Raw genomic sequence first — 16,616 nt, 5'->3', positions numbered from 1 at the left:
GACATTATTGCACATGAGCAAGGAATAGTTTCTGTGCCAAGCATATATAGTACCTGCCTGGAAGCCATACACCCATGCTAAGAAATGCTAATCTCAAGTGTTGGAAGATGGATTGTATTTACTCAGTGGTGAGGGAAATGTATTCTTGTGCACAGAATGACTTCCCATTATTATTGCTTCACATGCCATGAACGTATGAAGCTGTCTTTTCCCAAATCACATCATCGGTTATTTTAGCACAGTACTTTTTACGCCAACAAGCAGCATTCCTCCCTCCTCCCTCCTCCTTTCCAGGCTCCTGACAGGAGTATTTCCCTTGCCCTCTCCTTAGATATGCTAAGGACTGAATCTGGGAACTTTTGCATACAGATCATGTGCTTTGCAACTGAACTATCAAACTGAGCCCTGCATTTAATTCCAGCACTAGAAGAAGGAGGAGGGGGAGAAAACATGCCAGGGGTTTGTTTGTTTGTTTGCTTGCTTCCCTTCACTTTTTCATCCCTTTTCTCCTGTGACAGATGATTAATAGAATACATAGAATTCGAAAGGTCATTGAGAGGAAGGAGTGATGTAATCGGTTGTCTCGCTGACTTGGCCTGGGGACTGAAAAGAAGTCCAGTGCATTTGGTTATTTCTGTCTGCAAAATAGGTAAAGGTAAAGGGACCCCTGACCATTAGGTCCAGCCGTGTCCGACTCTGGGGTTGCGGCGCTCATCTTGCGTTACTGGCCGAGGGAGCCGGCATACAGCTTCCGGGGCATGTGGCCAGCATGACAAAGCGAACCAGAGCAGCGCACGGAAATGCTGTTTACCTTCCTGCCAGAGCGGTCCCTATTTATCTACTTGCACTTTGACGTGCTTTCAAACTGCTAGGTGGGCAGGAGCTGGGACCGAGCAACGGGAGCTCACCCTGTCGCGGGGATTCGAACCGCCGACCTTCTGATCAGCAAGACCTAGGCTTTGTGGTTTAACCCACAGCGCCACCCGCATCCCTGTCTGCAAAATACCCAGCACTAAAAACCCCACATCCAGTTCTTGAAGGCATGCAAACAAGTGTTCTTAGTGGATTTGGGGTGTGATGAGGAGCCAGAGTATTCCCTTTGCCCCCCCCACAGCAGGCTGCTTGGTGCCACTAATGATTGTTCTCACGTGGCATGTCTCCCTCTGCCGCCCCTCCAGCCCCGTTTTTGAAAGCTGTAGGCCATATTGATAAAACCTTCAGCATCTGTTGACTAGACCTCAGAGGCTATTTCCTCATCTCTAAAACTTTTCAGTGGAATCTGTCAACGCTTCTGCCACTTCTGCGGCAAGGTCAAGACAAGCACATGGCAGGTTTATGAGTGTGCCAGATCCTTGCCAGCTGTTTCTCCTACCTTCATTTTCACCTAACTCTCTTAATTAAGAAAGAGAAATATATGAACCCCCTCCCTTCCTTTTAACAGCAAGAAAAGAAGACACTTGGCATAAGTTACCATGAAGGACGACCCGCCCCTCCCCCCCGGAAAAAAACTTTGATTAAGGAGTATGGAATCGGGGCCTAAACCTGCATACAGCTATGATGATATGGACCACTCTTTTGATCTCTCTCCCCGTTATCTAAAGTGGCAGTTAGGCACCATATTTATTTATTTATTTATTTATTTATTTAAAATTTAAAATAAACCTTTATTAAATTTGTGTTGTTTTTTTAAAATCAAACATAAAACAAAACATTAAATCTTACACCACACAAATAATAACAGACATAAATTTACAATAGTCTCTTTTAAATTATAAATCAAATTTAAAATATGACTTCATATTGCTTCTACAACAGTTTTCTTAGTATAATACTCATTTCATTACTCTAGCTAATAATTTAATTACTCTCATTCTTAAAAAACAAAAAATCAAAATTATATGTAGTTTAAATCTCCTATGTGCGTATCTTAATCTAAGCAAATCATTAGTTCCGTTTTCAAACCTTTTCTTAAATATTCTTCCACATACTTCCATTCTGCTTTTGTTTTCTGCTTTTGTATATCTCTTATTGCCGCTGTCATCCTTGCTAAATTCATATATTCTATTAGCTTAATTTGCCATTCTTGGACTGTTGGTATTTTTTCTCCTTTCCAGGTTTTAGCTATTAAGTATCCTAGCTGCGGCACAAGCGTACAAAAGGATGCTTTTTTTCTGTCTTCAGGAATATTCTCAGGGGTCATACTCAATAGAAATATTTCAGGTTTTCTGAAAAACTATCGTCCAATATCCCTTTTGAATGTGGATTATAAAATCTTTGCAAATGTTTTGGCTACAAGGTTGAAAAGAGTGTTGAAAGATCATATACATAGAGACCAAGCAGGTTTCTTGCCAGGAAGGCAAATAAGTAATAATACGAGAATCATTGTGGACATTTTAGAAAAATTGGAGAGAGACATAAACACAGATGCAGCACTATTGTTTGTTGATGCAGAGAAAGCTTTTGATAAAGTATCCTGGACATTTATGAAAAAGAATTTGGAAAAGATGGGAGTTGGAGAAAAATTCTTAAATGGCATCAAGGCCATTTACACAGAACAAAGAGCAAAAGTTATTGTAAACAGTGTGATATCGGAGGAGATTGAAGTAGAGAAAGGAACAAGACAAGGGTGCCCTATCTCCCCTTTACTTTTTATTACGGTCCTGGAAGTCCTTCTGAATATGATTCGGAAAGATAAACAGACAAAAGGAATTAAAGTGGGAGAGAAGGAATACAAATTACGTGCCTTCGCGGACGATTTGATGCTATCCCTGCAAGAACCAGAAGGCAGTGTCCCCAGAGCCTTGGAATTAATTGAACAATTCGGACTTGTAGCTGGCTTTAAATTAAATAAGCAGAAAACCAAAGTTTTAGGTAAAAATCTGAGTGCGGAACAGATCCAAAGAATTCAAGAAGCCACAGGCCTCAATTTTGTCAAATCTGTAAAATATCTAGGTATCAATCTCACAAACAAGAATTTGAACCTGTATAAGGATAATTATGAAAAATTGTGGATGGAGATAAAAAAAGATATGGAGATCTGGACAAGACTTAAATTGTCGTTAATGGGAAGAATAGCAGTGGTTAAAATGAATGTCCTACCAAGGATGCTGTTCTTATTCCAAGCCATACCAATTTTGGACAAACTAGACTGTTTTAAAAAATGGCAAAAGGACCTATCGAAATTTATATGGCAGGGCAAAAAGCCAAGAATAAAATTCAAGATTTTAACAGACTCTAAAGACAGAGGAGGCTTTGCCCTGCCGGACTTAAGGCTTTATTTTGAAGCTGCGGCCTTTTGCTGGTTAAAGGATTGGTTTAAACTAGAGAACGTTGATGTGTTGGACTTGGAGGGACATGATAATATGTTCGGTTGGCATGCATACCTTTGGTATGACAAGGTTAAAATCCACAGAACTTTTAAGTCTCACATTGTGAGAAAATCCCTATATCAGGTTTGGACTAGATACAAAGACTTGTTAGAGAGAAAGACTCCTAGATGGATCTCTCCAGTGGAGGCCAAGGCATATAAGAGACCGAATATGTCTGCAAACTGGTTAAGATATATGGACATACTGCAGCAGGAAGGGGACTCCTTTAAGCTAAAAAGCTATGATCAAGTAAAAAGTCAGGTCCCCGACTGGCTGCACTATTATCAGGTTTATGAAACATTTAAAATGGACAAAAAAGTTGGTTTTCAAGTAGAAAAATCAAAACTGGAAACAGAACTGATAGAATCGAACTTCAAAAACCTTTCCAAAATGTATAACCTTCTGCTAGAGTGGCATACAAAAGATGAACTGGTTAAATCCTCAATGATAGATTGGGCAAAAGATGTAGGACATAATATTATGATGGATGACTGGGAGAGATTGTGGCAAAAAGGTATTAAATTTACTGCTTGTCATGGTTTAAGAGAAAACATAATGAAAATGGTTTATAGATGGTACTTGACACCAGTTAAGATTGCTAAGATGAATACCAAAATGTCAGATGTATGTTGGAAATGTAAACATGCGAAAGGTACCTTTTTTCATATGTGGTGGTTGTGCCCAGCGGTAAGCGCTTTCTGGGATAAGATTTATAATGAGCTTAAGAAGGTAATGAAAGTTACCTTTTGTAAGAAACCAGAGGCATTTCTCCTGAGCATAACCAATGAAGAGATACCCAGTCAGGATAGAGTGTTTTTCATGTATGCCACAACAGCAGCTAGAATTTTATTGGCGAGAACATGGAAAGGTGAAGAGATACCAACGGTGGAGGAATGGCAGATGAAGATGATGGAATACATGGAACTCGCAGAACTGACCGTCAGAATCCGGGACCAGAGGGAGGGGAAGGCGTCGCAGGAGTGGAAAAAATTTAAAGACTATTTAGTTAAATCAGTTAAACTGAATATTTGAGCAGAATTAAACAGAATATCGGCTTTGGTAGATATGTGTTAGATATGAATGGTAAGAGGAATTGTTGTTATGTGAAAGATGTATGTGTCAAAATATGTTAAGATAGGTTGTTAAGATAAGATACATAGTTACTGAGATATTTGACTAAGTAAAAGCTAAGTATATTAAAACTTGGGTAAAAGTGAATTGAATAATATATAAAGCTACCATGAAGAAGTATATGTTTTTTGAAGACAGTGGAGGGAACGGGGGAAGTCCCCAAATAGAGAAGTTAGAAACAAGAAATATTCAAAGAAAGATATTGGTTAAGGTTTGTATATGTTATTTTTATGTTTTTATTGTTGTTATTGTTTTGAATGTTGATTATGTTTATTGTTGATTATGTTTAATGTTTATTATGTTTTTATTGATGTTTATGTTATGTGTTGATGTTGTATTTTGTTCTCTTTTTCTTTTATGGGAAAATAATAAAATCTTATAAAAAAAAAAGAAATATTTCAGGTTTTCCCCCAAATGGGAGTTAGGCGTCATAAACAGCAAAGAGCCTTGTGGCACTTTTTGAGATTAATAGATGCACTTGTGGAATAATCTTCCAGCAACTCGAGCCATGCTTCATCAAATGAATGAAATGCGCTATTTCAGTTGGCAGATTATGTGAAATGACATTTCTGTCCAAAAAAGCTGAAATGTATACAGTATCAGCTGAGTAAGCATTTGCAACTTCTGCAATTGGTGATGATATTCCTAGCTGTGCCAATTATTGCTGTTGTGCATGGCCACCGTATCTCACTAACTTACATTTGAACCTTGCATGGAAATGACACACACCTGCGGCACCTCCTGCATTCCATGGCCCTTTGGCATCCCCGTTTTCCTCTCTTTCTCCATAGCTATATGGACAATATGCCAACTGCGATAATAGGCTGTGCGCACATGTGATCTTATGCCAGACTCCTTTCGTTAGACCTTGTAAGTTCCACAAGGATCGTTCCTGTTTTTCGTTGCGGCAGGTTAACACAGCCGCTGCTCCCGTGTTCGAAAACACGTTTTCATTTTCACAAAACAACTTTGCTTTACTGTTTCGTTGTGGTAGCTCTCATGCCACCTTGCTGCAGTTGTTGCGACACCGAGATCATGTTCCCTGAAGGTTGCTTTTTGCCAGGAACCTATGGAAGAACCTGGGCATGCCTATAGAGTTTTTCCAGGTGTGGTTTGTTCTTCATGGAGGCAAAAAAAAAATAAGGGGAGGGGGGCAACAACGAAAGGGCTGGGATATATGAGTGCAACATGACATGGAAGAACCTTGCACTGATAGCATATTTTCACCCACATAGCTTGTCCTTCTGGTTTGCGGATGGGAGGAGACCATGAGGCATCTGATGTTACAGGGGTTGAATGTCATGAATGATCATACTATGCCCCTGCAAAAAGCACCATGCAGCCATTGTCTTGCTAATAACCTGAGCAATATTGAATCCTTTGAACGATTTTAACCATTTTACCTTGAAAATGTATTTTTTCCCCAGAAATGTTTGTTTTGTTGTTTCATTTTCCTACTTTGATTTTATTTATTTTTTAGGTCCCATCAGCAGCATTTTGGTGAACCGTTACGGTAGCCGACCGGTGGTCATATTGGGAGGCTTGCTATGTGGCATAGGGATGGTTTCTGCATCCTTCTGCACAAGCATTTTTCAACTGTACTTATGCGCTGGGCTTATCACAGGTAATAACGAAACCTTTCTTTACTTTCCTTAGAATAATGGACACTGCAGGGATGTCTAATGAGGATATTTAAATCAGTCCTCACCAATGCTTTGCTCTCTGGACATTTTGGACTACAGCTCCTGCCACCTCCAGCCAGCACAGCCATGCTGGAATGGGCTGATGGGAATTGTACTCCAAATAAATAAATGGGAGGGTGGCAGGACTGAGAGAAGAGCCTCTCTTGAGGATCTCAGAACCCGGGCAGGTTTGTATGAGGGAATGTGGTCTTTTAGATACTTTGGGCCTTATAGGGCTTTATAGGTTATAACCAGCACCTTGAATTGTGCCCAGGAATAGACTGGTAGCCAATGGAACTGCTGTAACAAGGGAATCATATGCTCGCTATAACCAGCCCTGGTTGGCAGCCTGGCTGCAGCTGTTTGAACCAGTTAAAGTTTCTGAGCACTTTTCAAAGGCAGCGTCATATTGTTTAGTTGTTTAGTCGTGTCCGACTCTTCATGACCCCATGGACCAGAGTACGCCAGGCACTCCTGTCTTCCACTGCCTCCCACAGTTTGGTCAGACTCATGCTGGTAGCTTCGAGAACACTGTCCAACCATCTACAGTAATCCTCTGTCGTCCCCTTCTCCTTGTGCCCTCAATCTTTCCCAACATCAGGGTTTTTTCCAGGGAGTCTTCTCTTCTCATGAGGTGGCCAAAGTATTGGAGCCTCAGCTTCAGGATCTGTCCTTCCAATGAACACTCAGGGCTGATTTCCTTAAGAATGGATAGGTTTGATCTTCTTGCAGTCCATGGAACTCTCAAGAGTCTCCTCCAGCACCATAATTCAAAAGCCTCAATTATTTGGCAATCAGCCTTCTTTATGGTCCAGCTCTCACTTCCATACTTCACTGTTGGGAAAACCATATCTTTAACTATATGGACCTTTGTTGGCAAGGTGATGTCTCTGCTTTTTAAGTTTCTAAGTTTGTCATCACTTTTCTCCCAAGAAGCAGGCATCTTTTAATTTCGTCACTGCTGTCACCATCTGCAGTGATCATGGAGCTCAAGAAAGTAAAAGCTCTCACTGCCTCTATTTCTTCCCCTTTTATTTGCCTGGAGGTGATGGGACCAGTGGCCATGATCTTAGTTTTTTTTATGTTGAGCAATCCAAATGGCATGTAATCAAGGCGTGTGCCACTGTTGCTAAATCAGACATCTGAAGGAATGGGTGCAGCTGGCACACTAGTTTTAACTCTGCAAATGCACTTCTGGCCACTGCAGACATCCATGCTCGGGGCTGAGTCCAGGAGCACGGCCAAACTGCAAGTATGTGTCTTCAGGGATAGTGCTACCCTATCCAGCACAGGTTGAATCCCTGTTCCTTGTTCTGCCTTCCAACTGACCAAGAGCAAAATTCTCTGTTTAGAGTTTAAACATAACACAATTCATTACTTGTAAATTACTAAATTCTTTTACTGCATCTGAATTTTGAGGGTCTTTTTTTCTTTCCTATACTCAACTTATCAGCCTGGCTTTAATTTTACAATAAAAAAAAATTATGAACAGGTTGAAGGAAACAAAGATGGCTGTTGAACCCATTCAACTCACACATGGGTCATAGTTTCTAATAGCGCAAGAAAGTACTTTGTGTGTGTACTAATAAAACACAAACATTCCACTGTAAAATTTCCACCTGCATATATGGCATATGCCGTATTTTTTGCTGCTGCCATGATTGCTCAATTACGAGTTTTCTTGAATAGGTTTTACTTCAACATTATTCTGTGCATAGGCTTGCTCTGAGTCTAGTTTGTGGGTGGAATCTTGAGAGTAGTTGGAGAATTCATTAGCATACAGGAAATATTTTTACTCCTACCAAGCTTTTTAGAAACAAAAACGGAAAAAAGCTTAGAATCCAGATTTCAGATCTCATGCTGAATTGTTTGTTTTGTTTCTGAGAAAAAAAGTTTCAGCATGCACAGCGAACTACCGTTTCCAGGATTCTTTGGGGGGTGGCAGGAGAGTTCAACTTATATAAAGCGAAGAAAGATACACAATCTTGTGCAACCTTCCCAGCCTTGGGTCCACAGGTGTGGTTGGACTACAACTCTCATCAGCCCTAGCTAGCAGAACCAGTGGTCAGGGATGGTATGATGGGAGTTGTAGTCCGACAACATCTGAGGACCCAAGGCTGAGAAAGGCTGGTCTAGTGACCACAGTCTCCTCAGGAGCCGAATTTTTAAAGGTTTTCTAGCTTTTCTTTCTCATTTCACTTCATCTTTTGATGAAGAAGATGGTTGTCTGCAAAAGCTCACATCGCCTTAAGCTCTTCTTCTGCAACCAAGGAATTAAAAAGCAAGATTCCAGCATAGGACTGCTGGATTAGAACATATCCAGAAGTACGATTTCCCATCCTATTACAGATGTTAATTAACATGGCTGCTCTAGCTTGATTGTATTATCAGTAATTACTGCTGGTGTGAATGATCATTTGTGCTTATTCTGCATACATTTAAGCTTTAATCGAATTGTCACAGACAGCTCTTTTTGCATTTCATTGCCATTTGGCCCCAGAGTTTATCATTTTCCTCTCTAGCCTGTGTGTGTAGGTATATATTTCCCCAGTGAGAACAACACCTCATTCATCATGCTACAATAAATCTAGTTGTGAAGGGGCATGTGGCTCTTTTGTTGACTTTGATGCAGAAAGGACAACATGGCTACCCCTCTGGGGCATATGGTCAGTCCCTGCTGTGCTGGAGCACATTTTGCCTTCTGAATTAATTCTGTCTCTGTCTCTGTTACAGGATTTGGACTTGCCCTCAACCTCCAGCCTTCCGTGATCATCATTGGAAAGTACTTCCTGAAGAGGCGTCCAATAGCCAACGGCCTCGCCATGGCAGGAAGCCCTGTCATGCTTTGTACGCTCGCTCCCTTGAACCAGCTCCTTTTTGACAACTTTGGTTGGAGGGGGAGCTTTTTCATTCTTGGGGGGATACTACTGAACTGCTGTGTGGCTGGAGCCCTCTTCAGGCCCATCGGCGCAGTAGCTGGCCCCTCTGAGAGGCAAACAAATAAACAAGCAAAAGAGACTTTAGCTAAAGAACAGCTTGATATGGGCATAGCTGAAATGGCTGACCCTGGAAACGAAGAGAAAGAGGACAAAGACTGTTGCGAAAACTTTAACAAATTCCTTGATTTATCTCTTTTCAAGCACAGGGGCTTCCTGATCTATTTGATAGGGAACGTGCTGATGTTTCTGGGCTTTTTTGCCCCTATTGTTTTTTTGGCTCCTTACGCAAAGCACCTTGGGATTGATGAATATTCAGCAGCTTTCCTCCTTTCAATTCTGGCAATAGTTGATATGATAGCTAGGCCAGCTACGGGGCTCATTGCCAACAGCAAGTGGGTGAGGCCAAAGATTCAGTATTTCTTCAGCTTCTCCATTGCTTTTAATGGCACATGCCATCTGCTGTGCCCATTAGCAACAGGCTATTCAGGCCTGGTAGTGTATTCCGTCTTCTATGGGCTGGCCTTCGGTATGGTTTGTGCGATGCTGTTTGAAACTCTCATGGACCTGGTTGGCGCTAGCCGATTCACAAGTGCTGTTGGACTCGTCACTATAGTGGAATGCTGCACCATCTTACTTGGGCCACCTATTGGGGGTAAGGATATTTCTATACTTCCGCTCATTGTTCTGTCTGCAGTTGGGAACAGACCTGTGAATTCTTTGACTTTGAGTAGGGGACATCAGGTTTTAAGGTGCGCTCCACCACTGCGAATGTTGACCCACCGTTTCTTCCTTTTGCTGGACCAAACCCTCTTTCCTTGAGTTTTCCAGCAATGCAGTTTCAATGGGACTTGCTCCCAGGTTAAGTACACATACGATTGCATTTTAAATGGCAACTGATATAAGATGGCTGGCCACCATGAGCTCTGTCCCCTGCTTGAAAACGCAGCACAGCTAGAAAGTTCAGTTCCCCTGCAAACTAATTGAAATGGGTCTTGCGGAGCTGAAGTGCCAAATCAAAAGTTTCTTCTTCAAACAAATTCAGATGAACATAGTGAAATGTCTGCTGCTTAAATGTAAGGTATTTGCAAGCTAAGATGTAACTCCACTGCTGAGATGTAACCTTGCAAGACCTTAGGTTCCTCTGCAGGCAAACTAAGTAGATAATACTTAGATTAGAATTTGAAGAGTTGACAGCACAGTTCTTATCTTTATATGTTTGCTTTTAGGAATTAAGACCTTTTAAATTTAGTAACTCTTGTTTCTGAGCGGACATGTGAATTCTAGCCACGTTTCTCTCCCTCTGTCATACCAAGAATTCAGGTTGGGCAACAGGGGTTTATATGGTCAGTTACACAGGAAGCTACACAAGCCTCTCTTCAGTAAACAGTTCTAAACAAATATGAAACCTTCCAGAGCTCTGTGTGTGTGTGTGTGTGTGTGTGTGTGTGTATAGGAGCTGGTTGCAAGTGCTGGAATCCACACATGTTTTTATTGTATAATCCCTGCTTTTTGTTCTTCAGAGGTATAACTGTTCAATCGAAAGCTTATTAACTTCAAACAACAACAGAAACCCTCTGATAGCAAAATCTGCTCTCTACAAGAAAGCTCTGCAGGAGTTGTGTCAATATGACAAAACTTTTGATAGGGGGAAATTAGATGCAATATTCATGTAACTTTCAGAATAAAATCCCTTTAACCATCCACAGATTCAAATATGCAGTGACATTGGGTTTCGGTTTTATTACAATGTGAGCATCATTTCATTAGTAGGTGCCATTCCTGTTAACACTTGTTGTGTTCTGCAACTACCGTATGAGGCCATGTTCCCAGATAACTTGCTAGAGCTATAATTCCAAAATGGTGGTACCCCTAGGGAACAGCCTTGTGGATAAGCTTTTGGTGGTGACTTGTGATATTAACTTGGCATGTGCACACCAAGTACGTAGTATTTGCTGGCATTTTAACTGCAGCACACTGATCAGTGCTAAGATTCATTTATCTGCCTCATAGGAGTGCATCTAGGCGGCACTCAGCTCTACTGTCTAATTACACCCTGACGTAAATGATGCCGCTTCTCATGAATGAAATCTGAGTTGTTGCAGCAGCCAGCTCTCCTGCTTGGTTCCATTGCTGCAAGGTGCAAAGTCAGCCCATAGTAAATCCATTCAAATCAGTGAAGGAGCTGGTCTGGTATGCATTACTAAGGCCTGGCAAAAGGGAGGGGCTGATCTAACCAAGCACTTTCCCACTGGGTACTTGCTGCAGCACCAGTGCAAGTTGCGCTAAGATGGAAAGAGAATGGAATTGAACCAAGATGGAAGAGAAATGGATGTGATGTTACCAGGGTGATGGTAAATTGCAAGTGGTTGATCTTAGTAAATGTTTTTGGGAACTGCTGCAGTATTCTACACACTTATGAGAGCAGCAGTCTTTTGCAAACCTTGGGATAATTTGTTGTTTAGTCGTGTCCGACTCTTCATGACCCCATGGACTAGAGCACGCCAGGCACTCCTATCTTCCACTGCCTCCCGCAGTTTGGTCAGACTCATGTTGGTAGCTTCGAGAACACTGTCCAACCATCTTGTTTAACTAGATATAAATCTTTGCATAGTTATAGGATAAAAATTGCCTCTAAACCTTTTTTTTTTTTGTCTCAGTGCTGGACTAGAGAGAGTATTGCAACAAGGACATAAATGACCAAATATGGTAGGCTCAGTAATATATAGGATCAATGCCATCCTCTCACTGCACAGGGTTTGTGTTGGATTCTATGGTTTGTATTCACAAATTAACAGAACAGCTCCACTTGCATTGAAATTTGCTTTAACCCTATGGATTACAGTGGGACTGAAATGGCTTTGGACCATTTCCTACCTAGATGGTTGGTGGGTTTGAAGATATAACCCAGTGTGGTGTAGTGGTTAAGAGTGGTAGACTCCTAATCTGGGGAACCGGGTTCGTGTCTCCGCTCCTCCACATGCAGCTGCTGGGTGACCTTGGGCTAGTCACACTTCTCTGAAGTCTTTCAGCCCCACTCACCTCACAGAGTGTTTGTTGTGGGGGAGGAAGGGAAAGGAGAATGTTAGCCACTTTGAGACTCCTTCGGGAAGTGATAAAGCGGGATATCAAATCCAAACTCTTCTTCTTAAAATGCAACTGCTTAGTGGGTAATATTGTAACTTATGCTACCCCAAAAGCATTGCCAGGTAAATGGACCTCAGATAGTGTAATTCAAAAGATTTACAAAAATGCAGGCTCCTTTTTTGTTTTGTTTTATTACCTCGATGAGCAATTCACTTCTTCGCTTTTTGTCCTTTGCCTGGAAGAACACCTGCACATTACCTTCCTTTTGAGGGGAAACTTTATTCCATTCAGGATAACTTGGATTTTGTTTTAAAGCAGCCATTTCCCAAGTTACATACAATTTTATGAAGCAGATTAAGCTAATTGCTAAAGCTTGGTAATGAGGCCAGAAACTGCTGTGTAATAGTTTGCAATATGAGTTTTGCAGCATTGTTTCCTCCATTTTAATAAGCAGCACATTGATTGGTTCTTTGGCATTTAATAACCTACTACTGCGTTTTGCTTTAATGAACTAAGTAAATTGTTCCCGGTATGCTTTATGACATTGCCTTACTCTCAAAGGGGGGAACAGGGTGAGACTTTTCTACTGCTGAATTCTCCAATATTCTCCTCATTAAAGCGCTTGGTGAAATGTATTTAGCAGACCTCTAGGTCATTCTGATTAGCAGAAAGTGAGAATTACTGCAATTAGCCTCTGGCTGGCTGGGGGTGGGGGACACAGAAAAAAGAGGGGACATGATAGAAGTATATAAAAATATGCAAGTTGTGGAGAAAGTGGATAGAGGGACATTTTTCTCACTCTCTCATAATACTGAAACCCATGGTCATCCAGTGAAGCTGGAATGGATGATTTAGGACAGGCAAAAGAAAGTATCGTTACATGCTACCCTGACCTGACCTGAGGGACGCAGGTGGCACTGTGGTGTAAACCACTGAGCCTAGGGCTTGCCAATCGGAACGTCGGCGGTTCGAATCACCGCGACAGGGTGAGCTCCCATTGTTCGGTCCCAGCTCCTGCCAACCTAGCAGTTCGAAAGCACGTCAAAGTGCAAGTAGATAAATAGGTACCGCTCCGGCGGGAAGGTAAACGGCATTTCCGTGCGCTGCTCTGTTCGCCAGAAGTGGCTTAGTCATGCTGGCCACATGACCCGGAAGCTGTCTGCAGACAAACGCTGACTCCCTCGGCCAGTAAAGCGAGATGAGCGCTGCAACCCCACAGTCGTTTGCGACTGGACTTAACTGTCAGGAGTCCTTTACCTTTACCTTTACCCTGACCTTCAAGGGGCGCAAAATTCCAGGGGTTGCAGGTATGCTTTAACTCAGGGTTTGTGTTTCCTTTTAGACAAGGAAGCACAGAGGAGGCTGCAATGTCTTTATGATATATTTACACATATGCACAACCTGAATCTAATGGAGGGATCTCCAGCATTACATTACAAGTAGTTCTGGCTTCTCCTACAGCCATAGCTTTGGATTCAAAACAGACACCAGCATCCTGCTTTTTGACTCTTTCTCCAACCCACTGCTAAGTAACTCTGCTCCTTAACTCCTGTCATACTAAACTCTAACCTCCGCCGAAACACTGCCTTTTAAGCTAAACGCTTAGTTGAGGGAGGGAGGAAACCCACACATTTGCACATGGAAGCCACTACTGAAAAGCCATTTTCTCGTGTTCCTGCCCTCCGAACCTCTTATGGAGGAGGCACACAAAGAAGGGCCTCAGAGGATGATCACAGGTGCCGGTTTGGTTCTGAGGCTTTGGCAGCCTGGGTTCAGAGCCCTGCCGGGCCATAGAAACCTCGTTGTGTAGTACAAGGCTTAGTGCTCCCTTCTGTGAAGCTGTACAGTTAGTCAACCTTTGATCTGTTTGTTTTCTGGGGCTGGAGTTACTACTCAGTACACGCTTGATTGATTATTTATCCAGTTGAATAGGCTGAAAGCAATGATTAATCCTATTAAGATTCCTTTTTGGTTGATTGGCAGCCCTTTTTCTTTCTCCCTTCGCAGGAACTCTCATTGACATGTTTGGGGACTACAAATACATGTTCATCAAGTGTGGGGCAGTGATGGTTCTGGCTGGGGTATTCCTCTTCATTATGAATTACTACAACTACAGGATGCTCGCAAAAGAGGAGAAAGCAAGGAAAAAAATCGAAGCGCAAAAGAAGGACGATGGACCCGTAAGGAAAGTAACTGCAGAAGGAAACGCCACGGGAGCAGAAGAGATGAACGGTGGTCCCGAAGCAGTCCCTCTGAGAAGTGAAGAGGAAGCACCAAAGAATGGGTCAAACGTCGCATGTGAAGCCTAAATGTGCATCACCTGATTTTCTGAATGGGAAATAGCTCTTTCGTATTTCTTAAAGTGACTTCAGGTGTACAGCATTTATAATTGGCCTTCACACACTGTTGTCTCCCCACCCCCACCCCACCCCACCCCCCGCTGACTCCAAAAGCCTAGAAGCAAATAACAAGCCAAGTTTCCTACGAGCACACAGCAAATGCTGTGTAGTGCTCGTTACTACACTACTTCAAATCTGTATAAGCTTAGAGCCTTCCCAGCCACTTAGGCAGCAAATATTTTCCTCCTTTGTTTAGTCCCGGATAATTGCCTATGTCGGAGCTTCGTGCCTGTGCCCCTCACTCAAAATGGAAGGACCAGGGAACATTTTGTAGGAAAAGTTGCATGGCATTGGGGAAGTTGCTCACCGACAGTGGATCCTCTACGTTGGAGAGTCAGCATCCCTTCTTCATGGCCTCTTAACAGAGAAGAGGCACAGATCAGCGGTAAAGCACATGCTTTGTGTGCAGAATATGCCAAGCATCTCTAGTGAAAAAAGGTACTGAGTAGCAGTCCTGAGAAAGAACATAGGAAGAGCCTGCTGGATCAGGCCAGTTCATCATCAGTTGCAATATGGGAAAGCCCAAAGGCAACAGAACTGTCCCCTCTTGCCGTTTCCAGCAACTGGTATTCAGAATACTGCCTCTGACTGTGGAGATAGAAAATATCCACCAGGGTAGCCTTGTCTTCCATGCATTTGTCTAATCCTCTTTTAAAAGTGCCTCTTCCTAAGAGCTACTGCTACTCAGAGTGGACAGTGCTCTCTTAGAAGGATCCGCGGTTTGACTTGGTATAAGGGATGCTCGTATTTTCATTACTCTTTCATAGCTTATAATTCACAGTGCCTGCTGTATGGCTGGGGTGTACACAGCTGGCCTCTTCTAGTGGCGATCTGGTGCACAGAACCAAAAAAGTAGAGAGAGAGAGAGAGAGAGACCCTGAAGAGAGCTAAGTGTCGCCACTGACTTCTCGTGTTGAGAAACACCCGTTCGACATTCAGACCCAGTCATGTGATGGTTGCTCATCACTTTTTCCAACAGGAGAGTTTTCTGGATCTAGGCCTGCGAGGTCTTAACATTATGAACGTGCGTAAGAACAACATACAGTTTGAATGACTAGGTTGCACTGCACAGTTTCAGTTTCTGTGGCATGTTTACTAAAATTAACAGTAATTCACATGCTAATATAAAGCTTACCAAAGTTTTATTGTTGTCCGGCCTGTAATTTCTGGTTAGACTTGGATAACTTCCAGCTAGACTGTACAAACCCCAATTCATGCATTGTCCCAGAATGCCTCCACAAAAACCTGACCAATGACCTTTGCCCAAGACACAGTCCTAACCTGATCATTCAGCAACAATTTCCTCTGTTATCATTTTATGACCGACACAAACTGCACACAGAGCTTCACACCAGATATTTTCCCAGAAACACAGATTCCATTGCTGCTCCTTCCTCTCTCTTTTTTTTAAACAACCTGGCCATTCGTTCTCAGGAAGGCTTCCAAGTAATTTCAAAAATCATGAGCTTGGCTTGTTACAAATAAAGGTATTATTTTACTGCCACTGAATTTTATTATTATAAAGCGAGCCCAAGAAGACATTTTTTTCTGATAAAATTGTCTTTTCTTCTTTTTCTCACCAGGGGGAAATAAAGAGACCACTTTGCAGAATTGGGTACTGAAACTTATACATCAATGTTATATCTGTACATTTATTTGCTGCCACAGCCAAAATTAAAGGGCATCTCCCCCCCCCCAAACAAATGCTTGTGGAGATTGATGAGGCCAGCAAGCTGATATTTCAGCTTGCCCGACATATAACATGCGAGTTAGACCCTAAGTCAGGCTCAGATCCACGAGAGTGAAACAAGGAACATTAGGGACTGAGTCAAGGGAATTTTGGGGTAGAGAACATGGATAGTCCTTTGCAGAGAATTAAAATCCAGGAGCTCTAAACCCCAGGCAAAACTTACTTTGCCTGCAGCTGATGGATACCAGATATACTTGCCAAGATGAACATGTGCTGCTTTATCTGGCAGAACTACCTGAACATTTTAAAGAGAGAAAGTGGAC

The 16,616-nt window shown here is 42.2% G+C and overlaps 1 protein-coding gene across 1 annotated transcript in view; it reads left to right on the top strand.

The window, feature by feature from the left end:
- Positions 1-16,107, top strand: part of LOC117041924 (monocarboxylate transporter 2-like) — a 34,379-nt gene extending 18,272 nt beyond the window's left edge. The window contains exons 3-5 of the mRNA XM_033141257.1: positions 5,980-6,123; positions 8,915-9,772; positions 14,212-16,107. Coding sequence (XP_032997148.1) covers positions 5,980-6,123; positions 8,915-9,772; positions 14,212-14,513 — 1,304 coding nt within the window. The 3' untranslated portion in view covers positions 14,514-16,107. The remainder of the gene's footprint in view (positions 1-5,979; positions 6,124-8,914; positions 9,773-14,211) is intronic.
- Positions 16,108-16,616: the final 509 nt, after the last annotated feature.

This window comes from Lacerta agilis, chromosome 2 (assembly GCF_009819535.1).
Source record: "Lacerta agilis isolate rLacAgi1 chromosome 2, rLacAgi1.pri, whole genome shotgun sequence".
Lineage (NCBI taxonomy): Eukaryota > Metazoa > Chordata > Lepidosauria > Squamata > Lacertidae > Lacerta > Lacerta agilis.
Note: the sequence above shows the minus strand (reverse complement) of the source record. Positions and strands in the feature narration are given on the sequence as shown.